General features: G+C 48.5%; 1 protein-coding gene across 11 annotated transcripts in view; it reads left to right on the forward strand.

Annotated features, from left to right (window-relative positions):
• The window catches only part of ILKAP (ILK associated serine/threonine phosphatase), a 109107-nt gene that overhangs the window by 72739 nt on the left and 11242 nt on the right, over nt 1-25126 (forward strand). For all 11 annotated transcript variants that reach the window (XM_030215831.1, XM_030215821.1, XM_030215820.1 and 8 more), the window contains exon 7: nt 13859-13980. In XM_030215831.1, the coding sequence (XP_030071691.1) occupies nt 13859-13980 (122 nt within the window). The remainder of the gene's footprint in view (nt 1-13858; nt 13981-25126) is intronic.

The raw sequence follows: 25126 nt of genomic DNA on the forward strand, positions 1-25126 counted from the left end.
GGTCTCCACTTGCCTCAGTGCCGACCACTGTGCAGGATTCCTGGGACCAGTCAGCATCGGACCTAACACTGAGCAGGCATGTGGACATTGATCTTCAGTATCGGGTGAAGACCAAGAAGCACAAGCATCAGTCCCTCTCGATGCACAGTGCCGGGAGCTCTGGAGCATCAAAGATTTTGGTACCCAACCAGCGTTGACACCAGGAGGAGCACTCCCCCTCTGTTGACCATATGGCACCGACAACTCTGCAGGTTGTTTCCGAACCGGTGCCCCAGCCATTACTATGTCGGCCCTTGATGAATGGATCCAGGACATGCTCCAAGAGCACTTAGCAGGGCTTCTTCAGACGCAGAGTCCATCGGCACTGGGGGCACTTGCCCCAGCCTGTGGTAAGGTCACTAGTGCCGGTGCCACATGGGTCATCAGCATTGACACCTGTCCATGTAGGAAAGCCCTCAACCTCTGTGGAGGAAGCTTCGCCAGAGTCTAGAGGTGAACCTGCATCGTGTAGCGCCTTACCAGGACTATGATTTGGACCGTTCATGGGAGTCTGATGATGATCCTGTGGAATTCCATCAGACCCCTCTCCTCCTGAGGAGAAATGTAAGTCTCAACCTGAGAGTTTCTCCTTCCCTGTTTTTGTTAAAGAGATATAGCTGCCTTCCCTATTAAGTTGGAAACAGAGGATGAGCCCAGGGCTGAGTTTGAGGTACTTGACTATGACTCTCCACCTAGAGGGGCTATTACTGTTCCTCTTCACAGGATCCTACGGGATGTTCAGTTGAAGAATTCTGTCCCAGTTTTCTCCAAGAAAACTATGTATCAGATTGAAAGTGCACCTGAATTTGGTAGGCTACAGTTGCCTCATGATTCCTTGGTGGTTGAATCTGTGCTCTGGAGTTCCAAGGATTTTTCCTTGGCTCCCCCAGGCAGAGAGGCCCAAATACTGGATTTGTTTGGGCGTAACATGTACCAGGCTTCAATGCAAATGTCCCATATATAATCATACCAGCTGTACATGAGCTTCTACTTGTGATCCTTGGTGTGCAGGCTGTATGACTTGGCAGACACTCTACCTCCGAAGCAGGCTGTACTATTTCGCCAGTTAGCCGAAAAGCAGAAGGCCTGTTGTAAATTTCTGGTCAGGGGCTCTTTTGATACTTTTGACATAGCATCCAGGATCTCTGCCCAGAGTATAGCGATGCATAGACTCTCATGGCTGTGTGTCTCTGCTGTGTGTCTCTGATTTGGGCCCAGTGATCCAACAGAAGTGGGAATATGCTGCTTGCTGTGAAGGCAGCCTTTTGGGGAGAAGTTAGAAGAGGTCGCTGACTTTATCAAGAAACACACTAATACCATCGACACTCTCTCCAGGCGGACACCTGTACCCTCTCTTCAAGGAGATTTTCTAGCAAGTTGAAGCAAAGTACTTACTACTCTCAAAAGCGTAGGTACACTCCTTTTTCTTACCCTGCTCAGCCCCAGTGCACTCGTTCTCATCAACAGTATGCGCAAACGGCCCAACCAGCTCCCCAGTTGAAGCAAGGGACGAGCTTTTGACTGGCTCCATGAGAGCATAGCCGCCATCAAAGTGTCCGTCCTGGACAACCTTCCGATAGGGGGGAGACTGAGTTTGTTTCCAGAAAAGGTTGCTCCTTGTAACCTCCAGCTGGTGGGTTCTTCAAATAGTCCGTCTTGGTTACACACTTCATTGGCAAAGGAAACCACCAAATTGCCCACTGAGAGTGTCTTATCTCAGCTCTCTGCACAAGGAGATATTTGTAGAGGAACTCTCTGCCCTTTTCAAGGCCCATGTGATTGAATGCGTTTCACCAGGGAAAGAAGGAAAGGATTCTGTTCTAGGAACTTCCTTGTACCAAAGAAGATGGGAGGGATGCATCCCATCCTAGACCTAAGGGCCCTGAACAAATACCTGGTCAGAGAAAACGTTCAGGATGTTTTCCCTGGGCTCCCTTCTTTCCATAATTCAAGAACAAGATTGGCTATGCTCTCTGGACTTAAAGGATGCCTATACTCATATCCTGATAGTTCCCGGTCACAGGAAGTATCTCAAATTGTTTGTGGGGTCACGCTATTTCCAGTCCTACGTTCTGCTATTTGGCCTCGCACCAGCTCCCAGGGTGTTTCCCAAGTGTCTAACAGTAGTTGCAGCATTGTTACGCAGACTGAGAGTGTGTGTGATTCCCTATCAGGATGATTTGTTGGTCAAGAGTACGTCAAAAGAGGGTGCTCAGGAGTCCATGCAGAGAACTATTTGGGTTTTAGAGCTACTAGGGTTCATCATTAACTACCCCAATTCCCATCTACCACCTGTTCAGCAGCTAGAGTTCATAGGAGCCCTGCTAGATGCAGTTTAAACGCAAGCTTTCATCCCTTCGGCAAAGACAGACATTCTTGCTGCCGTTGCTGCTCAGGTTTACATCAGCCAAGCGGGGCACTGCCCAGCAGATGTTGAGGCTCTTAGGCCAATATGGCCTCCATTGTGCATGTCAGTTCTATGACTCGTCTCCATATGAGATCAGCCCAGTGGACCCTAGCTTCCCAGTGGTCTCAGGCCATGGGGAATCTAGCAGATGTTATCTGGATCACCCCAGAGTTGACTTGGAGGGGCATAATTGAACAAAAATGTCTATCTCCATGGGGGTTTATCTCCGAGAACGGGTCCGTGAAGGGACGAACCGAACCGTATTTTCGAAAAAAATAGACGTCCATGTTTTATTCGACAATTTGTGAGCTGGGCGTTTTTGTTTTTCAGTGATAATGAAAAATGAAAGCGCCCAGCTCAAAAACGAATAAATCCAAGGCATTTGTTCGTGGGAGGGGCCAGGATTCGTAGTGCACATGCCAGGACACCAACCGGGCACCCTAGGGGGCACTTTTACAAAAACAAAAAAAAAAAGGTAAAAGAGCTCCCAGGTGCATAGCACCCTTCCCTTGGGTGTTGAGCCCCCCAAATCCCCCTCAAAACCCACCGCCCACAAGTCTACACCATTACTATAGCCCTAAGGGGTGAAGGGGGGCACCTACATGTGGGTACAGTGGGTTTGGGGGGCGGTGTGGAGGGCTTCCATTTACCAGCACAAGTATAACAGGTGGGGGGGATGGGCCTGGGTCTACCTGCCTGACGTCCACTACACCCCCTAATAACTGCTCCAGTGACCTGTATACTGCTGCCAGGGAGGTGGGTATGACATTTGAGGGTGAACATAAAAAGTTGTGAAACGGCATATTTTTGTGGTGGGAGGGGGTTTGTGACCACTGGGGGAGTCCGGAGAGGTCATCCCCGACTCCCTCCAGTGGTCATCTGGTCATTTAGGGCACTTTTTGGGGCCCTATTCGTGGAAAAACAGGGTCCAGGAAAAGTGCCCTAAATTCTCGCTAAAAACGCATATTTTTTTCCCATTATCGGCGAAAGGCGCCTATCTCTGATCGGCCGATAACCACGCCCCAGTTCCGCCTTCACCACGCCTTTGACACACCCCCATCAACTTTGTCCGCATCCGCGACTGAGTGCAGTTGAAAACGTCCAAATTCGGTTTTCGATTATACCGCTTTATTCGTTTTTGTGAGATAAACGTCTATCTCCCGATTTGGGTCGCAATATAGGCGTTTTTCTTTTTCAATTATAAGCTGGTTGGTCTGTCCTCTGGTGGACAGTTCGGTTCAGTTTGACCCTGGGATTACCATTCCAAATTCCTCCGCACCAGAAGGTGCTTACAATGGATGCATCCAACCTGGGGTGGAGAGCTCATTTAGACAGACTTCACAATCAAGGTCCTTGGTCAGCCCAGGAGATGGATTTTCAGATCAACCTTCTGGAGCTCTAAACAATTTAGAATGCTCTAAAGGCTTTCAGAGATTGACTGTCCAACCAAATTGTTCTCATTTGAACGGACAATCAGGTTGCAATGTATTATTTCAAGTGTGGGGGGGTACAGGTTCCTACTCTCTGTGTCAGGCGGCTGTCGGTATGTAGAACTGGGCCATCCAACACAGAATGATTCTCAGAGCCACATACCTGGAGGGAAAGCTCAACCGCCTGGCCAACAGACTGAGCAGGATAATGAAACCTCACAAGTGGTCTCTAAGCATGAGTATTGCCGCCAAGTTTTTCTGAGAGTATGGCACCCCCTTGATGGATTTCTTTGCCAGTCAATGCAATCACAAGTCCCTCAGTATTGCACCAGGCTCAGGTCACACTGCAGCTTGGTGTCGGGTGCCTTCCTCCCATTCCTCAAGTAGGGAAGATTTTGCTGAAACTCAAGCAAGACGGGGGAACCATGATCCTGATCACTCCATATTGGCCCAGGCAGATATGGTTTTCGTTTCTTATGGAGTTATCCTCTGGAGAACCATGGAGATTGGACTGTTTTCTCTCATCACACAGAACAAGGGGTCTCTTCTGCATCCCAAACTCCAATCTCTAGCCTTCATGGGCTTGACGTTGAGAGGATAGAATTTGCCTCCTTAAATCTCCCAGAGTCTCCAGAGACTTGCTGGCTTCCAGGAAAGATTATACTAAGAGGTGTTATAATTTCAAATGGAGGAGATTTGCCATCTGGTGTGAGGACAAGACCCTAGATCCTCTTTCTTGCCCTATACAGAACTTGCTTGAATACCTTCTGCACCTCTCCGAGTCTGATCTCAAGACCAACTCCGTAAGGGTTCACCTCAGTGCAGTTAGTGCTTACCGTCATCGTGTAGAAGGTAAGCCCATCTCTGTACAGCTTCTAGTTGTTCGATTCATGTGAGGTTTACTTTCGACAAAGCTCCCTATCAAACCTCCGCCTGTGTCATGGGACCTCAATGTCATTTTTATGGCTGATGAAAGCTCCTTTTGAGCCACTAGATTCCTGTTCTCTGAAGTATTTGACCTGGAAGGTCTTGTTTTTGGTGGCAGTTATTTCAGCTTGCAGGGTCATTGAGCTTCAGGCCCTAGTAGCGAATCAACTGTACATAAAATTTCATCACAACAGAGTAGTTCTCCGCATTCACCCAAAGTTTCTTCCTAAAATGGTGTCGTAATTCTATCTGAACCAGTCAATTGCTCTGCCAACATTCTTTCCCAGACTTCATGCCTCTCTTTGCAAAAGCGCAGTGCACACCTTGGCTGCAAGTGAGCCTTGGCCTTCTACCTGGAGCAGACTAGGCCCTATAGACAGTCAACGCAGCTTTTTCTTTCTTTTGATCCCAATAGGATGGGGATAGACATTGGTAAATTCACTCTTTCCAATTGACTGGCACAATTCATCTTTTTCATTTATGCCCAGGCTGGGCTGACTCTGGAGGGCCATGTGCCTGGGTTATATTGTCAGAGCTACGGCTGCATCGGTAGCCCACTTGAGATCAGCCACCATTGAAGAGATTTGCAAGGTTGCAACATGGTCTTCAGTACACACATTTCACATCTCACTGCCTTGAGCAGAATACCCAATGCAACAGCCGGTTTGGTCAGAAAGTCCTACAGAATTTAATCCAACTCCATTCTCTTAGGCCCATTTTATTCTGTTCCAGGCTGCACCCTCACAGCCAATGTGTATATAGTTTCAGGTTAATCGATTTACTTGGCCTCGCTGTTTTGAATCCCAAAAGTCCTAATGCTGTTGATTTTGGTGAGCCTGGTAACTAGGGATTCCCACGTGTGAGAACTATATGGCCTGCTTGTCCTTGGTGAAAGTGAAGTTACTTAGCAGCCAATTATTCTCACATACTCTGCCACCTCCCCTAGGGGTTGAATTTAGTTTTTAGCTATGTTATTGTACTGCTGGTCCTGCACTGACGAGTCGAGCAGGAAGGCACCCATGGGAGTGATGCCTCAAGCTCTTAAAGGAATAGTACGCTAGAAAGCGTTTCCTCTCCGGGCTCCATGGATGATGTAGCCCACATGTGAGAATAATTGGCCTGCTGTCCTCGGAGAATACCTGGTACAGGTAAGTAACTTTGCTTCTTTCACTGTTCCTGCAGTGTGGGGTGGGCTCTGTTCGCTTTAGCACCTGAGTTCTGAACATCGGTGCCCTGGAAAGGAATGTAGCCAAGTAGTTTACCTCATTCCTGGAAGATCAGTTTCAAAAGGTGATTTAAAATGGTCAGTTTTCTTCACCTCAGATATTGGATTATGCATCCCTCAGAGATCTCTACTTATTTCTCACTCTTTTTAACATTTATTTTCACGCGTTAATTAATATTATTAAGCTTTATAGTTCTAAAGTATGTTTTTATCCTGATGATATACGCCTTTTTTTTTTTTTGTCCTTCAGCTATTGAATTATTGGAGGAAATTTCTTTCAGCAGTCTGTGTTTAAAGAATGACCATTATTTTAGAAATATATCAATGTTTTTAAATAGCAATTTAAGAATGCATGTATGGGGAAAAAGTTCCATGTCTGCTTTTATAGCAGCTCAAAGGCATGTTAAGTTCTTAAAAAGTGCTCAGTTCAGTCAGTGCATTACATGATAGATTAAGGGATTCTCCTTAATCCCATGTCGTATAATTTCTATCTCCATAATAAAACCAAGTTAAAATTATGTCCACACTACTTAATTGGCAGCACTTACATGTGTAGGTTTGTAAAACAGAACAGCTACATGTGGAAGTTGCAAAATTGCCACTTCCATGTGTAACTGCTAATGCCTCCTCCACATTGAACTTCCTGGTGTTCATGCCATTTTTTTTTTTTTTTTGTAAATTGGTTGCTTCCACTGCACATTCCAGCAAATACATCTTCAAAGCCTTTTTCAAAATACCACCAGAATTTAGAACATCCCAACATCTCAGTTCTGATCTCTACATTCTATATAAAATGGGACTCTATGGGGCCGATATTCAAAGCGATTTAAGTGGTCAAGTGGTGATATTCAGCGGCTCTTAACCAGAGAGTGCTGCTGAATATCCCCTCAGACCTCCCAACCAAAATGTAGGCAGGTCAGGGACGGCACTGGGGAGAAACCCAGGTTTCGGGTACCGGCAGCGTTCAGTTCCAGCACCCACATATCTAAGTGGCCTAATTTAGGGCAGCTCAAAAGCTGTCCTAAATTAAGCTGCTTAACTATGCAGGTGCCAGCTCTGAATATTGGGTTGGCACCTGCATAACTGGGTTTTTTTTTTTTTTTTTTTTTTTTTTAACTCTCCCTTCCTTGTCATCAGCAGCAGATGAATCCATTACGAATGGGTTGTGTCCACCTACTAGCAAGGGGAGATAGAGAACACTGAAAACCATGGCGCCTCTAGGACGGCTAGCTCCATCTGCCTCTCAGTATTTCTCTATCTCCCAGCAGGGTTGGACGCAGCTTGTTCAGCTCCTTGAAGATTCTGCCTGGGGTGGCTCCTGTGCTTTTGCCAGTTGTAGCAGGGGTGTTGTGGCTAAGTGGAGCCCACTTTAAAGGCAAATAGGTTCGCCCTTTCCCTGCTTTACCCTTCCCCCTGTGTAGATGTAAGCATATAGGTTCACCCTTTCCCTGCCTTTCCCACCCTCTTCTGCCTCCGGAGTGCCTCCGTAGCTGTTTGCCGCCATCTTTCCTCACAGCGTTTAAAAAAAACCGCGCTTTTCAGCGCTTCTATTTCTGAGGCTTTTCCAGACTGTGCAGCGTGACCGGAGCTCGTAGACTCGGTCCTTTGAGGTAAGAGCGGTACTCAGCTCCTCCGGGGAGGGCCCACAGGTGGCGTTCCGATCGGGGTGATTTTGGCGTGAAGCCACCATTTTGAATTTTATTCTGCCGTTTTTCGGCAATGGCTGCTGAGGGAGTTAAGCGCTGTTCCCGTTGTGGCAAACGCAGATCAGCGGGGCTGTGTAAAACGTGCTGTTTAGACGGTAGAGCCAGTACGAGCATGGCGAGCGAAGATTCTTCCCGCTCGATGGAGCTGGCAGCAGGCGCCATCTTGGAAGCGCTGCATGGCTCTACCCCCACGGTTGCGGAGGAGTCTGAGAGCAGAGGGGCGCCTCGGGCCGAGGCTACCAGAGGAGCTCCGTTTCCCGTGGCTCCTAATTCGGAGACGGGAGGTCAGGGTGAGTTTTTCTCCCCTGAGTTTGTACTTATTTTGCATAAAGCCTTCATGCTGAAAAGAGCTCTGCCGCAGGTGTCTGACACTGCGTTGCTACCTGGTTCCTCTCTGACTGATGATGGCCCGGGGCTGATGCCAGACGTGGATGCCCCTGAGCGTTGGATGCAAGCTAAGCATAGACGGTTAAATTCCCCGTTGGAGAGTGGCGCTCCCCCCTCCCCCCCCCCCCCCCCCCCCCCCAATGGTCGGACTGTGGAGACTCTGAGGGATCTGGCAGGCCTTCGTGGTCTGAAGAGCCAGAGGAAGGAGCCAGTTTGCCATTGGATCCGGATGATCCCACTGCGGTTCGGATTTTCCACCGCGATGAGCTGCCAGCACTTATCTCTGATGCCTTACAGGCCCTCTCTATTGATGACCCTGTTCAAGGCGAGGCCTCCTCTGGCAATCCGAGGATGGCGAGTACTAAGAAGCCTGCTCATGCCTTTCCTTTGCATGACTCCATCCAAGAGCTTATTTCTGCTCAATGGGCTGACCCCGAGGGGCCCTTGAAAGTGGCCAGGACGATGGGGCATCTTTACCCTCTGAGTGAGGAGCACTTGGCCCGTTTTGGGATGCCTAAAGTGGATGCCTTAGTCACGGTGGTGACAAAAAAGACCACCCTCCCACTAGAGGGAGGGGTGGCCCTGAAGGACATTCAGGACCGGCGGCTGGAATCAGCGCTTAAACGGTCCTTTGAGATTTCGGGCCTAGCCTTAAGGGCATCTGTTTGCAGTTCTTATGCTGCTCGAGCCTGCCTCTCTTGGTTACAACAGGCAGTGGAACAGCCCGTGGATGGTGCAGAGTTCCTCGCTGAGGTTGCACCGCGCATGGAGTCTGCCTTGTCATTTTTAGCTGACGCCCTCTATGATCTGGTCAGAGCTTTGGCTAAACAGATGTCTGTGGCGGTGTCCGCCCGCCGCCTTCTATGGCTACGGCTTTGGGCGGGTGACATGGCCTCTAAGCAAAGGCTGGTGAAGTTGCCCTTTCGGGGCCTTCTGTTATTTGGAGAGGCGTTGGAGAAGATTGTTAAAGACCTGGGGGATGCTAAACCCCAGCGGTTACCTGAGGATAGGCCGCGGCCTTCTTCCAAGGGTCAAGTGGTTCCCTCCTCCTCCAGACCTCGCTTCCGTGAAGCTACAGACCTCGCTTCCGTGAAGCTAGAAGGTATCACCCGGGGCGCTCTGCTGGGTTTACTCAACGTGCCCGCTTTCAGCAGAGGAACTCCTTTCACTCGGTCAAATGCTCCGCAGCGGCAGGCTCAAGGCCAGGAGTTCAAGGCCGTCCTCAACAATGATGGGACGCTGGTCCACTCCTCCTCCTCCGCCTTTCCCTCTTTCTCGAGAAGTGGACCAAGATTACCTCAGATCAGTGGGTCCTGGACCTGATCAGAGAAGGTTACCGATTGGAACTCGTTGCCCCGGTGAGAGACGTGTTTGTGGAGTCCCGATGCGTTACTGCCATCAAACGGACGGCGGTAGAGGAGACCTTACAAGTCTTTGTTGCACCTTGGAGCGGTGATCCCTGTGGCTCCCGCCGAACATGGCTGCGGCTGTTACTCCATTTATTTTGTGGTGCCGTGAAAAGGCGGATCTTTTCGGTCCATTCTCGACTTAAAGAAAGTCAACGAGTCACTAAGTGTGCGGCATTTTCACATGGAAACCCTGCACTCCGTCTTTGCGGCGGTACAGCCAGGAGAATTCCTCACGTCTCTGGACCTAAAAGAAGCTTACTTGCACATTCCTATATGGCCCCCGCACCAACAGGTCCTCCGGTTTGCGGTGTTGGGAAATCATTTCCAGTTTCGGGCCTTGCCTTTTGGCCTTGCCACAGCTCCCCGAACCTTTTCCAAGGTGTAATGGTGGTAGTAGCTGCTTTTCTCAGGCGAGAGGGTATCCGGGTTCACCCGTACCTCGACGACTGGCTCATCAGAGCGGACTCTGCAGAAGAGAGTCGTCATGTAACAGCCAGAGTGGTCTCAGTACTGCAATCTCTGCAATATACCCAAAAGTCACCTGACTCCCTCTCAATCTCTAGAATATTTGGGGGTCCGGTTCGACACGGCCTCGGGGTTTGTCTTTCTACCCGACCAAAGGCAATGCAAGCTTCAGAATCAGGTTCGTCTGCTCCTGAGGATGCCTCACCCGCGAGCTTGGGACTTTATCCAGCTGTTGGGGTCGATGACGGCCACCTTGGAAGTGTTGCCATTGGCGAGAGCGCACATGAGACCTCTGCAGATTGCCCTGCTTCAACGATGGTCTCCTATGTCCCAGGATTATCAACGCAGACTCAGTATGGAGTGGTGGCTGTCAGACAACATGCTGCGGTGAGGAATGCCACTAGCGCTTCCCGATTGGTGCCTGGTGGTAACGGATGCCAGCCTGAAGGGCTGGGGAGCACATTGCCAGGGAAGCTATGCCCAGGGTCTGTGGACACCCGAGAAAACAGGGTGGTCCATCAATCGCTTGGAACTGAAAGCGATATTCCAGGCTCTTCTGGCCTTTCACATGACTCTGGATGGACTGGCTGTCAGAGTTCTGTCGGACAACACGACAGCAGTGGCCTACATAAATCGACAAGGCGGCACTCAGTGTCAAACACTGGTCGCAGAGGCCGCTCAGATATGCCACTGGGCCAAGCTACATCTCAGCTTCTGTCAACAGCTCACATAGCAGGTCAGAGCAACGTGCAAGCCGACTTTCTAAGCAGGTATCAAATCGACCCTGCGGAGTGGGAACTGGCAGACGAAGTGTTCCTTCAGATCTGTGCCAAATGGGGAACACCCATAGCGGATCTTATGGCCTCAAGAACAAATGCCAAAGTCCCGTCCTTTTTCAGCAGACAGAGAGATCCTTGCTCGGCGGGGTTGGATGCCTTGGCTCAACCCTGGCCTCCTGTATGTGTTCCCTCCTTGGCCCTTAATAGGGCGGCGACTCCTGCGAATTCGGCTGCATCGAGGAGTGGTGATCCTCATTGCCCCGGATTGGCCCAGGCGGCCGTGGTATGCGGACCTCCAGCGGATGCTGGTGGAGGCTCCCCTTCCTTTGCCTCTGGTACCCAACCTGTTGACGCAGGGTCCGGTGACCATGGAGGATCCCTGCCACTTTGGTCTTACGGCATGGCTATTGAGAGGGCGCAATTGAGAGACAAGGGCTATTCTAACAAGGTCATCTTCACTCTCTTGCAGGCCCGCAAGCGTTCCATTTCTGTTGCCTATGCTCGGATCTGGCGCCAGTTTGAGGCTTGGTGTGTTTCTAAAGCGATCACACCCATGCGGGCTTCTGTCTCGCCAATACTTGACTTTGACTTTTTGCAGGATGGTATACAAAAAGGCTTGGCCTATAATTCCCTGTGTGATCAAGTGGCGGCCTTGACATGTTTTCGGGGGAAGGTCGCTGGCCTCTCCCTGGCTGCGCATCCGGACTTTGCACGGCTTCTTAGAGGGGTGCTTCGGCTTCGGCCTCCCGTGCGTGCCCCCTTGTCCGGCTTGGAACCTGGGTCTAGTATTAAAGGCTCTTCAGTGTTCGCCCTTTGAGCCGCTGAGGCAAGCTTCAGAGAAGGATGTGACTCTAAAGACAGTCTTTTTGGTGGCCATTACATTGGCGAGACGGGTGTCTGAGCTCAAGGCGCTGTCCTGTCGAGACCCATTTCTGCAATTCTCAGAGTCTGGAGTAATGGTACAGACTGTGCCTTCCTTCCTGCCTAAGCTGGTTTCATCGTTTCTCCTAAACCAGCCTATTTATCTGCCCTCCTTTCCTAGGGAGGAGTTTCCAGAATCTTTTGGGCAGTTGCACCTTCTGGATGTGCGCAGGGCTCTGTTGCAGTATCTGCAGATGTCGAATGCTTTCAAGACCTTTGATCACCTTTTTGTATTGTTGTCAGGTCCTCGCAGAGGGTCTCCAGTGTCTAAAACCACTATAGCCCGTTGGCTTAAGGAAGCCATTTTTCTGCATATCTGCTATCTGGCCGGCCTCCGCCTGACGCCTTTAAGGCACATTCCACAAGAGCGATTTCTTCCTCTTGGCCTGAGACGGGTGCACTCTCTCTTCAAGAGATATGTAGTGCAGCTACTTGGGCTTCTAAGCTGTCTTTTGCCCATCATTACAGGCTGGATGTGGCTGCCAGGAGGGACGCGCTTTTTGGGGCACAAGTGCTTGCACGTGGTGTGGCTTGTTCCCGCCCTATCTAGGGATTGCACGCTAATGCTAGAGATAGTCATATATTCCTATGGGTGTCTTTAGCATTAGCGCGTGCTAATAATGCTAGTGAACCTTAGTAAACAGGGCCCTAGGTTCTTAGAGTGTGAGATAGGAGGGAGAGTGCCATAGTATAGCTCTCAGAAAAGGAGACTCTGGAAGGAGAGGAGAAAAGGGATAGCTGTAGAGAAATAAATAAAAATTGCAGATACAGAAGTTACACCAAAAATCTTTTTTTCATGAACAGAGTGTAAGTGGCTTGAAGCATTTGATCCCAAAATGATAAGTGTTATTACATTGCATTTATGTGTTAAAATATTGGCATGCTATTCAATTTACAGTAGAAGTCCAAAAATCCAGATGTCAGAAATCCGGACTGCCTGAGAATCTGGACCCCTAAAAATTGCGATATCCAGACCACCCGAGAATCCAAACTACAAATACTGCACACCTTCTCGCTTCCTCCTGCCCCACTCCCACAGTCCAGCATCTCTCCTTCCATTCCTGACCCTACCCACAGCGCTCTCTCTCACTCCCCCAGTGTACATTACCGTCTTACATGCTACAGTACCAGCAGCTGACTTACTCACAGACTGCCTTCAGCTTGCACCGGGCCCGTTTTTCTGACCAAAAACAGGAAGTTGCATCAGAAAGGGCAGGATAGGTCAGAGAGAAAGGTCCAGTGCAGGCTGGAGGCAGCCTGTAAGTAATGCTGGTGCTGCAGCATAAAATGTCTGAAAAGGTATTGTACACCAGGGGAGTTTGAGAGATTTGCGGGCAGGGCTGGTAGGGGATGGAGAGACACTGGACTGAAATGGAGAGGCATAGCCACTGGGGGACCTTGGGGGCCTGAGCCCCCTCCTTTGGGTTCAGGCCCCTGGGCCCCCTCCTTTGGGGAAGAGAGATAGCGAGAGATGCAGGATAGAGGAGAAAAACACAAATACGCTGCATGGGGAAGAGAGACACTGGATTTGAATTTTTAAAAGTACTGCCTGAGAATCCTGAAAATCCGAACTGACCCAGTCCTCAAGCAGTCCAGATTTTTGGACTTGTACTGTAATATATTCTGTAAAAATCTATAGCAATAAATTTTACATAATTTGATTTTATTTTCAGTACATAACTCTGAGATTTAGCTTTGTTTTGCACCATGCAGTGATTTCTGCAGGGGGAGATTGGGATCTGCTGTCTTTTGGTATTTTCTACATGTGAAAAGAATGAGTTAGTTATTAGCTAAGGGGCCCTTTTACTAAATAGTAGTGCGCACTAACAGACATGAGTACGTGCTAAATGCTGTACGTCTTACTTTATACCTACTGGGCACATGGCGCTTATGTCACGCTAATGTCCATTATCATTCGTTAAGCTTTAGTAGAAGGGCCCCTATATGTTCTCCTACATTATTTTCTGGCAGTTACACTTGGTGGTGCTACAGTATCAGATGTATTTGTGGGCTTTTCCTGAGAAGGTTCTTAGTTCTTCAAATCAAACATTGATACAGTCTGTTTTCACAGCTTTTGGGAAATATTCAATTTAGTATAGTTTTCTGTATTACTTTGTAGTGAGCAGTATGGGACAAACCTAGTGATTTCTTCTGTCTTTCTAGGCTATTTTGTGTCGTTACAATGAAGGGAGTCAGAAACCAACAGCTTTGATCCTGAGTAGAGAGCACAATCCAACCCAGTATGAAGAACGAATGAGAATTCAGAAGGCTGGAGGAAATGTAAGGTAAGTGGAGGTACATGAGGGGAAACAAAAATGATCCTGAGCCTGTGACTATACTTATACTTGCTCTGCCCCAGACTCTCACCCCTGAGTCTTCAAGACATGATGCCTGAAGCTGCTTGAAGTGTATGCATATCCTTTGCAGCTACCCCTAATCCAAACATTTTGCAGGAATCACACAACTACCCTAGTTTGTGTCATGCATTTGCAGAAATGTTGTTAATATGTTTTTTTCCTAATTGTTTAGTTTCTGTCTGGTAGTTTTACAGCTATATCTTATGCAAAGACACATTGTATATATTGAGAGCAATTTTGTTTTTTCCATCGACAAGCAAGGTAAATCAGTCACACGTGGGTGAAGTCATTTGATGGTGCCAGATTACACCAACTCTCGAGTTAAGAAGAACCGAGAAGGTATTTCTGAGCACGCTTGGGAGTTCCTGCACAGCCACTATCTCCCAAGTCCCCTCAGTTTTTTCTAGTCCACTCTGCTGTCCAGAGCTGTGACCAAATCCCTGCAGTATTTTTTCTAGTTCATACTGCTGCCCAGTCATGTATCTTGGGAATTTTTCAAACCACTGAGGAGAAACCTTCCTATTTTCATGTTCTCCTTCCCTCATTCTGAATCTCCGTATCAGTTTGTCGTCTCCTGTTCACTGATGGTAAGAAAGTTGGACCTCATTTATAAAGTCCAAGCCTCTTTGGGTTTCTGAGAAGTTCTGAGAGAAGAGGACATTTCTCTGGTAAGTGAACGCTACTTTGCTTGTGCTTTGGGAACTTAAAGATTGGGGTTTAAAGGAGGAATTGTAGGTTAGTGTTAGGCAAACTTAAAAAGCAAATTTCAACAGCTAATCTCCGTAGTCTTTTCCACTTAGTTTTTAATAGCCTTGTACCACAGCATTAACAGAATCTAACAGCCACTGCAGGATCTAATTTAGTATTCCCACCCACCCCTAGGACAACTCCTCATTTATAGTCAGTTATTGTAATTAGGGTAACAAGCAAGGAGTGCTCTTATAGAGTTTTAAATACATTTCATTACCATCTAAGAAGGAAATACTAAATAAATCATACAATACACTATATAAAGTAAAAGACACTTTTATATTAGGCTAATATCCTTAATACTGTAGCAAGTTTTAAAATATTGGAAAACTCAAAAACACTAAGATGGAGTCAGCAGTCCAGCAGCGAGAGGGGTGCTATCCAGTCTTTTGCATTGAGTGTCACATGTATGATTATCTCCCAGTTGGTGAGATGTCATATGTTTGCGCCCGATGCAAAGAGCTCCTAGCTCTTAGAGAACATGTCCGTTCTCTTGAGGCTAGAGTAGCAGACTTGGTGGAACTGAGGGAGACAGAGAGGTACATAGAGGAGACCTACAGGGATGTTGTAGAGAGGTCCCACCTCCAGTCTAGTAGCCCTTGTGCTACCTTGGAGGAGGGAGGTCTCCTAGAAGGAGAGCATCACTCTGGTGAAGTAGGAAGTACTCCTGTAGCCAGGACCTGCCCACCAGGGGATGTACTATCCTCTCGCACTGAGGATATGTCTCCAAGTGCTGCCCGGGAGGGAAAGGTTAGGACAGCTGTTGTAGTTGGTGATTCGATCATTAGGCATATAGATAGCTGGGTGGCTGGTGGACGTGAGGATCGCCTGGTGACTTGCCTGCCTGGTGCGAAGGTGGCGGACCTCACGCGTCACCTAGATAGGATTTTAGATAGTGCTGGGGAGGAGTCTGCTGTCTTGGTACATGTGAGTACCAATGACATAGGAAAATGTGGGAGAGGGCTTCTGGAAGCCAAATTTAGGCTCTTAGGTAGAAAGCTCAAATCCAGATCCTCTAGGGTAGCATTTTCTGAAATGCTACCTGTTCCACGTGCAGGGCCCAAGAGACAGGCAGAGCTCCAGAGTCTCAATGCGTGGATGAGACGATGGTGCAGGGAGGAGGGTTTTAGATTTGTTAGGAACTGGGCAACATTCTGGGGAAGGTGGGAGCCTATTCCGAAAGGATGGGCTCCACCTTAACCAGGGTGGGACCAGGCTGCTGGCGTCGGCATTTAAAAAGGAGATAGAGCAGCTTTTAAACTAGAAATGGGGGGAAGGCCGACAGTCGCTCAAAAGCGCATGGTTCGGGAAAAGGTATCTTGCAAAGATACCTCACAAACAGGGAAGATAGGGTTTCTGGATAGTGAGGTTGCACAACAGACCGTGGTAGGCCAGGTGCCCTTAAATACAACTAAAGATCAGACAAAAGATGTGTCAGGTACTAAGCATCATGCAAATAAGAACAACAAACATACTCTGAAATGTCTATATGCAAATGCTAGGAGTCTAAGAAATAAGATGGGAGAGTTGGAATATATTGCACTAAATGAAAAATTGGATATAATAGGCATTACTGAGACCTGGTGGAAGGAGGATAACCAGTGGGACACTGTCATACCGGGGTACAAAGTATATCGTAATGATAGGGTGGACCGGACTGGTGGAGGGGTAGCATTGTATATTAACGAGAGCCTTGACTCAGATAGATTACAAATTCAGCAGGACACAAATCACACCTTTGAATCACTGTGGGTTGAAATTCTATGTATAAAAGGGAAAAAAATGGTGATAGGAGTGTACTACCGTCCGCCTCGCCAGGATGAGCAGGTAGACACAGAAATGATAAAAGAAATCAGAGACGCGAACAAAATGGGCAATGTGATAATAATGGGTGACTTCAATTATCCAAATATAGACTGGGTAAATGTAACATCGGGACACGCTACAGAGATAAAATTCCTTGATGAAATCAAGGACAGCTTTATGGAGCAACTGGTGCAGGAGCCGACGAGAGAAGGAAAAATTCTAGACTTGGTCCTTAGTGGAGCGCATGATCTGGTGAGGGACGTTATGGTACTGGGGCCGCTTGATAACAGTGACCATAATATGATCAGTTTTGACATCGACCTTGAAGTAACTGTACACAGAAAGTCAAATACGTTAGCATTTAACTTTAAAAAAGGAGACTATGATAAAATGAGAAGAACGGTAAAAAAAAAACTTAGGGGGGCAACTGAGAGAGTAAAAACTGTACAACAGGCATGGACGCTGTTCAAAAATACCATCCTGGAGGCCCAGGCCATACATATTCCGCAAATTAGAAAAGAAAGACGGAAGTCCAAAAGACACCCGGCCTGGTTGAAAAGTGAGGTGAAGGAAGCTATTAGGGCTAAAAGAAACGCCTTCAGAAAATGGAAGAAGGAACCGTCTGAAAATAACAAGAAACAACATAAGGAGTGTCAAAGCAAATGCAAGGCGCAGATTAAGAAGGCCAAGAGGGAGTATGAAAAAAAGATAGCATTAGAGGCAAAAAAACATAGTAAAAAAATTTTTCGGTATATTAAAAGCAGGAAGCCGGCAAAAGAATCGGTTGGGCCGCTGGATGACCGAGGGGTAAAAGGGGCGATCAAGGAAGACAAAGACGTAGCAGAGAGACTGAATGAATTCTTTGCTTCGGTCTTCACCGAGGAAGATTTGGGTGGGATACCGGTGTCGGAAATGGTATTTCAAGCGGACGAGTCGGAGAAACTTATTGACTTCACGGTAAACCTGGAGGACGTAATGGGGCAGTTCGGCAAACTGAAGAGTAGCAAATCTCCTGGACCGGATGGTATTCATCCTAGAGTACTGATAGAACTGAAAAACGAGCTTGCGGAGCTACTGCTAGTGATATGCAACTTATCCTTAAAATCGAGCGTGGTACCGGAAGATTGGAGGGTGGCCAATTTAACGCCCATTTTTAAAAAAGGCTCCAGGGGAGATCCGGGAAATTATAGACCGGTGAGTCTCACGCCGGTGCCTGGGAAAATGGTAGAGGCTATTATTAAAAACAAAATTACAGAGCACATCCGAGGACATGGATTACTGAGACCAAGTCAGCATGGCTTTTGTGTGGGGAAATCTTGCCTGACCAATTTACTTCAATTCTTTGAAGGAGTGAACAAACATGTGGACAAAGGGGAGTCTGTTGATATTGTGGATCTGGATTTTCAAAAGGCGTTTGACAAGGTACCTCATGAAAGGCTACAGAGGAAATTGGAGGGTCATGGGATAGGAGGAAATGTCCTATTGTGGATTAAAAACTGGTTGAAGGATAGGAAACAGAGAGTGGGGTTAAATGGGCAGTATTCACAATGGAGAAGGGTAGTTAGTGGGGTTCCTCAGGGGTCCGTGCTAGGACCGCTGCTTTTTAATATATTTATAAATGATTTAGAGATGGGAGTAACTAGCGAGGTAATTAAATTTGCTGATGACACAAAGTTATTCAAAGTCGTTAAATCACGACAGGATTGTGAAAAATTACAAGAGGACCTTACGAGACTGGGAGACTGGGCGGCTAAATGGCAGATGATGTTTAATGTGAGCAAGTGCAAGGTGATGCATGTGGGAAAAAAGAACCCGAATTATAGCTACGTCATGCAAGGTTCCACGTTAGGAGTTACGGACCAAGAAAGGGATCTGGGTGTCGTCGTCGATAACACACTGAAACCTTCTGCTCAGTGTGCTGCTGCGGCTAAGAAAGCGAATAGAATGTTGGGTATTATTAGGAAAGGTATGGAAAACAGGTGTGAGGATGTTATAATGCCGTTGTATCGCTCCATGGTGCGACCGCACCTTGAGTATTGTGTTCAATTCTGGTCGCCGCATCTCAAGAAAGATATAGTAGAATTGGAAAAGGTGCAGCGAAGGGCGACTAAAATGATAGCGGGGATGGGACTACTTCCCTATGAAGAAAGACTAAGGAGGCTAGGGCTATACAGCTTGGAGAAGAGATGGCTGAGGGGAGACATGATAGAGGTATATAAAGTAATGAGTGGAGTGGAACAGGTGGATGTGAAGCTTCTGTTCACGCTTTCCAAAAATACTAGGACTAGGGGGCATGCGATGAAACTACAGTGTAGTAAATTTAAAACAAATCGGAGAAAATTTTTCTTTACCCAACGTGTAATTAAACTCTGGAATTCATTGCCGGAGAAAGTGGTGAAGGCGGTTAGCTTAGCAGAGTTTAAAAAGGGGTTGGACGGTTTCTTAAAGGACAAGTCCATAAACCGCTACTAAACGGACTTGGAAAAATCCAAAATTCCAGGAATGACATGTATAGAATGTTTGTACGTTTGGGAAGCTTGCCAGGTGCCCTTGGCCTGGATTGGCCACTGTCGTGGACAGGATGCTGGGCTCGATGGACCCTTGGTCTTTTCCCAGTATGGCATTACTTATGTACTTATGGTGCAACTACCCCAGCATTCAGTAGTAATGGAATCCCCATTGAAAAAAATACCCTCACAAATGTTCCTAAGAGCACGCCAACCTTAGCTTGCGAGGATCCAAATGGGAAAACTTTCTTCCAGCTATCCAAGTGCATGTATATAACAATGTCTGCAAAGTATGAAGCCATGAAAGGAAAGATTCTGCAAGCAGATGAACAGTGCTGAATATTGTAGTAAACATTCAGTCTATGAAGCCTTTGACACATTTGCCCAAATGTTGTCTGTGGCAGTAGGAATAAGAAGGCTAGCATGACACAGGGCATCAGTTTTATGAGAAGATGTATATGGCAGGCTTGCAAGGAGGAACAACTGAAAATAAAGTAAAAAGTTCCACCCTCCAGACGCTTTCTGCTGTAACATTGGAACAGCAAACAACTTCAGGAAATCATTTCTTCTCCCTACAGCAGGTGGTTCAATATCACTAATATCTCAGGCAAATACCTAGATACCTAGATTGAAAAAGGTTTCTTTTTCAGGAGTTCATCTTGAAATTTTCTTGAAGACCACCTTTTCACTCCTGCATATGAAAGATTGCTAAAGCTTACTGGATCTCAGAGATGCTTGTACTCCCATACTAATCCATCCATCCTCTGTGCAAGAACATCTTTGATTTATAGTTACTCCTGGGGGAATTCTGTTAAAGAATATTTAGATTACTGCACAAAATGTTTGATAATTCTGTGCACAATATTGTAGCATTTTGCATAGTTTATTTGTAATTTTGTTTGTGTTTGTGCAGAATTTCCCCCATCATAAAGCCTGACTCCTTCCCAAATCTGAAATCCTCTACCTCCACCTTTTCCCTCCTCAGGCTCCATCCTCTCCAGCTCATCCGCTCCAACTGTAGTTCTCTTTCATGCCTTCCTTGGCACCACCCCCCTTTTTCTATCTTCTAACTCTCAGGAAGAACCCTAATTCTCTCTGTCCCTAGGATCTTCCCTTTGCGCAGACATACCCCCCACCTCGCCTCCTTTCTGTCCCCACCCCCTTTCTTGGTACTTAACTCCAGCCTGATCTGGCTTTCCTTCCTGCCCTAATCATGTTTCAAGAGAGGAGGTAGTGAATGGCTGTGCATTGAGCTTGCACCCTCTTCCTGTCCTAAGCCTGACTGACCATTTAAACTGTGTGGCTGTATGGAGGCAAATGTGGTTCAAATAATTAGAAGAGCTTAGGATGACAGATGAGGAGGATGTGGCCTGATGTTCAACACTACCTCTTACTACGTGGTTGGGGAAGGAGGGAAATGAGGAATAGAGATGAGCTGCCAACGCCAGATTATGAGCCACTAGGGGGACAGAAAATACCTGCATACAATAAAATGTAAACCAATTTGGTAGTACCACAGAAGGCGATATATCAAATCTCGCACAGTTGCACAGAATTCCCCCAGAAGTACATAGTGCAGGATTTTCATTAACAGATCAATGTTTTGTCTTTTCAGCAATCCCAAGAGTTTTCACCAAGAGGGTAATTTTCAAAGACACTTCTGCCTTTACCCACAAAATTGGCCTCAATGAAAATTTCTCACCTATGTTACACCAAAAAATTATGTGCATACCATTTGTAAAGCAAATCTAATCATGACGGTATAGGCTACCGGAAGGGATTTCCTGTTATGAGCCCAGTGTTCGAATGTGGCTGGATCTCCTGAAGAAGTTACAATGAAACACGGCCTGTGTTGAGATCTGTTGATATATATATATATGAATGTGGAATTGAACATCGTTGTGAAGGAATTTTGATATAAGGATCCGGTGTGGTGAAGTCATTGGCTTCAGACGATATTGATCCACTCCGAGGATACCGTGAATTTCTTCACTTCTCCCCTTTTTTTGGATGTTGTTTTCTGTTTATTGATGGACAAGTGCCTGATACTCATTTGTGAACTATAAGATGGAAAAGTATACATTTCGTCGTTTGGAATGAAAATAAATCATCTGACTTTTTGAAAGTTTGAAGAACTACATTGAGTATCATAAGTATTAATACAGAACACAACTTGTGTATTGTTATTGTGTCATAAATTTATTAATGTTTATGTTTGATTTGAATAAAGTAAGTTGTTTTAATATTAAGTATTAACTTTGATAAATGCTGTTTAGGTCATAATAGAGTGGGAGGGATTTGTAAAGCATAGAGATATTCTGTGGTGACCAGAGTGTGAGTAGGGTTAGAGTTTACATGCCCAAATCTAACCCTTACACTCAGTCCCTGCTGGTGTTTCTCGGCCATAAGTCAACCACTGTTCGTGTACATGCCTCCACAATGTCAGCTGCAGTGAGCGCAAAAATTCTAGTGGGATCTGTTGGCACATCAAGTAATGATAAGCTGGATTCTCCGAGGACAAGCAGGCTGCTTGTTCTCACTGATGGGTGACGTCCACGGCAGCCCCTCCAATCGGAAACTTCACTAGCAAAGGCCTTTGCTAGTCCTCGCGCGCTCATGCGCGGCCGTCTTCCCGCCCAAACCGGCTCGTGTTCGTCAGTCTTCTTTTGTCCGCGCTCGGTACAGTCGTGTTTTCGCCGTGTCGTGCCCCGCAAAGTCGACCTCGCGCGTTCTCTTCGTGTTTACAAAAAAAAAAAAAAAACATTCTGTGTGTGGAAAGGGACTCTTCGGTCTCTCTTCCCCCAATATTTCCAGCTTTTTCGCCCCGGTAAGTTTTCTTTCGTCGTCAGGGTAGGCCGCTTTTAGGCCTCGGGTCGAAGTTTTCTTCCCCTTGTTTTTGTGGTGCCTTTTCCGCCATTTCGACTTTTGATCTCGCCGGCGTGATTTTTCCGCCCATGACATCGAAGTCTCCCAGCGGCTTCAAGAAGTGCACCCAGTGCGCCCGGGTCATCTCGCTCACTGACAGGCACGCGTGCTTGGGGGCTGGGCACCGCCCGCAGGCCTGTAGTCTGTGTTCCCTTTTGCAAAAGCGGACTCAGGTAGCGAGATTGGCCCAGTGGAACGTTTTGTTCTCGGGCTCTTCGTCGACATCGGCACCGGGGGTATCGAGTGCATCGACGTCTTCAGCGTCCAGACCTTCATCCTCGGCCGCCAGTGCATCGAGTGCATCGAGGCATCGGCCCTCTGCATCGGCGCTGAGACATCGGACAGCTGCGTCGACGTCGGTGGTACCGGGACCTCGTCTGCTGATGTCGTCGGACGGTGGTGTTTCGTCTGGAGTGCAGGTGAGGGCTGTCCATTCCCCTGCTGGTGGCGGTGAGCCTTCGGGTGGGTCTCCCCCTACCCTGAGGGCTCCTGCGGTACAGCCCCCCCGAGACCGACCTCCTTCGGCCTCGGTCCCGAGGAAGCGACGGCTGGATTCTACGTCCTCCTCGTCGGTGCCGGGAAGCTCCAGTGACATGCTTCGTTCGAAGAAGTCGAAGAAGCATCGTCATCGGTCTCCTTCCCGTGTCGGCACCGAGAGCTCTGGGTCGCCGAGGGAGTCGGCACCCAGTAGGCATCGGCACCGAGAGGACCACTCACCCTCTGTTCAGAAGGTGTCGATGCGCTCCACTCTGGACAGCCCGGAACAGCCTCCACGCCCGGAACAGGTTCTGACGTCGACGCCTGCATCGACCTCCATGCCTTTCTCTGCAGCCGCTCTGAACGAGAGCCTCCGGGCCATTCTCCCAGAGATTCTGGGAGAGCTGTTGCGCCCTACCCCTCCGGTACCGGCGGTGCTTGCGCCGCCGGTACCGTCGAGCGTGGCGCCGGCTGGTCCATCGCCCGGGGTGAGGTCTCCGGCGTCGGTGCCGCGTGCGGTACCGGCTGCCGTCGCCTCCCAGGAGGGCTCCCCGACTACGTCGGCGGAGGGAGCTTCGCCGATGCGGGCGAGGGAGTCTACTTCTCGACGCCCCCATCGTGGACGTGGCTCCACAGAGTCGAGTCGGGCATGGTTCCAGACACAGGTCCGTGAACTTGTGTCTGACACCGAGGGTGAGGCCTCGTGGGAAGAGGAAGAAGACACCAGATATTTCTCTGACGAGGAGTCTGAGGGTCTTCCTTCCGATCCCACTCCCTCTCCTGAGAGACAGCTTTCTCCCCCCGAGAGTCTGTCTTTCGCTTCCTTTGTCCGGGAGATGTCTACGGCCATCCCCTTCCCGGTGGTTGTGGAGGACGAGCCCAGGGCTGAAATGTTTGAGCTCCTGGACTATCCTTCTCCACCTAAGGAAGCGTCCACTGTACCCATGCACCATGTCCTAAAAAAGACATTGCTGGCGAACTGGACCAAGCCTCTAACTAATCCCCACATTCCCAAGAAGATCGAGTCCCAGTACCGGATCCATGGGGACCCAGAGCTGATGCGCACACAGTTGCCTCATGACTCTGGAGTTGTGGATTTGGCCCTAAAGAAGGCTAAGAGTTCTAGGGAGCATGCTTCGGCGCCCCCGGGCAAGGACTCTAGAACCTTAGACTCCTTTGGGAGGAAGGCCTACCATTCTTCTATGCTCATGGCCAAAATTCAGTCCTACCAGCTCTACACGAGCATACACATGCGGAACAATGTGCGGCAGTTGGCGGGCTTGGTGGATGCGCTCCCCCCTGAGCAAGCCAAGCCTTTTCAGGAGGTGGTCAGGCAGCTGAAGGCGTGCAGAAAATTCCTAGCCAGAGGGGTGTATGACACCTTTGATGTTGCGTCCAGGGCCGCTGCTCAAGGTGTGGTGATGCGCAGACTCTCATGGCTGCGTGCCTCCGACCTGGAGAATAGAATCCAGCAGCGGATTGCGGACTCGCCTTGCCGTGCGGATAATATTTTTGGAGAGAAAGTCGAACAGGTGATAGAGCAGCTCCACCAGCGGGACACCGCATTCGACAAGTTCTCCCGCCGGCAGCCTTCAGCATCTACCTCTACAGGTAGAAGATTTTTCGGGGGAAGGAAGACTGTTCCCTACTCTTCTGGCAAGCGTAGGTACAATCCTCCTTCTCGACAGCCTGCGGCCCAAGCTAAGCCCCAGCGCGCTCGCTCTCGTCAGCAGCGTGCGCCTCAGCAAGGCCCATCGGCTCCCCAGCAAAAGCAAGGGACGAGCTTTTGACTGGCTCCAGCAGAGCATAGCCGACAACCAAGTATCAGTGCCGGGCGACCTACCAGTCGGGGGGAGGTTGAAAGCTTTTCACCAAAGGTGGCCTCTCATAACCTCCGATCAGTGGGTTCTCCAAATAGTCCGGCACGGGTACACCCTCAATTTGGCTTCAAAACCTCCAAATTGTCCACCGGGAGCTCAATCCTACAGCTTCCAGCACAAGCAGGTACTTGCAGAGGAACTCTCCACCCTTCTCAGCGCCAATGCGGTCGAGCCTGTGCCATCCGGGCAAGAAGGGCTGGGATTCTATTCCAGGTACTTCCTTGTGGAAAAGAAAACAGGGGGGATGCGTCCCATCCTAGACCTAAGGGCCCTGAACAAATATCTGGTCAAGGAAAAGTTCAGGATGCTTTCCCTGGGCACCCTTCTACCCATGATTCAGCAAAACGATTGGCTATGCTCTCTGGACTTGAAGGACGCCTATACGCACATCCCGATACTGCCAGCTCACAGACAGTATCTGCGATTTCAGCTGGGCACACGTCACTTCCAGTACTGTGTGCTACCCTTTGGGCTCGCCTCTGCGCCCAGAGTGTTCACGAAGTGCTTGGCTGTAGTAGCAGCGGCACTTCGCAGACTGGGGGTACACGTGTTCCCATATCTCGACGATTGGCTGGTGAAGAACACATCCGAGGCAGGAGCCCTGCAGTCCATGCAGATGACTATTCGCCTCCTGGAGCTACTGGGGTTTGTGATAAATTATCCAAAGTCCCATCTTCTCCCAGTGCAGAGACTCGAATTCATAGGAGCTCTGCTGGATTCTCGGACGGC

The sequence above is a fragment of the Microcaecilia unicolor genome, chromosome 10 (assembly GCF_901765095.1).
Source record: "Microcaecilia unicolor chromosome 10, aMicUni1.1, whole genome shotgun sequence".
NCBI classification, from domain to species: domain Eukaryota; kingdom Metazoa; phylum Chordata; class Amphibia; order Gymnophiona; family Siphonopidae; genus Microcaecilia; species Microcaecilia unicolor.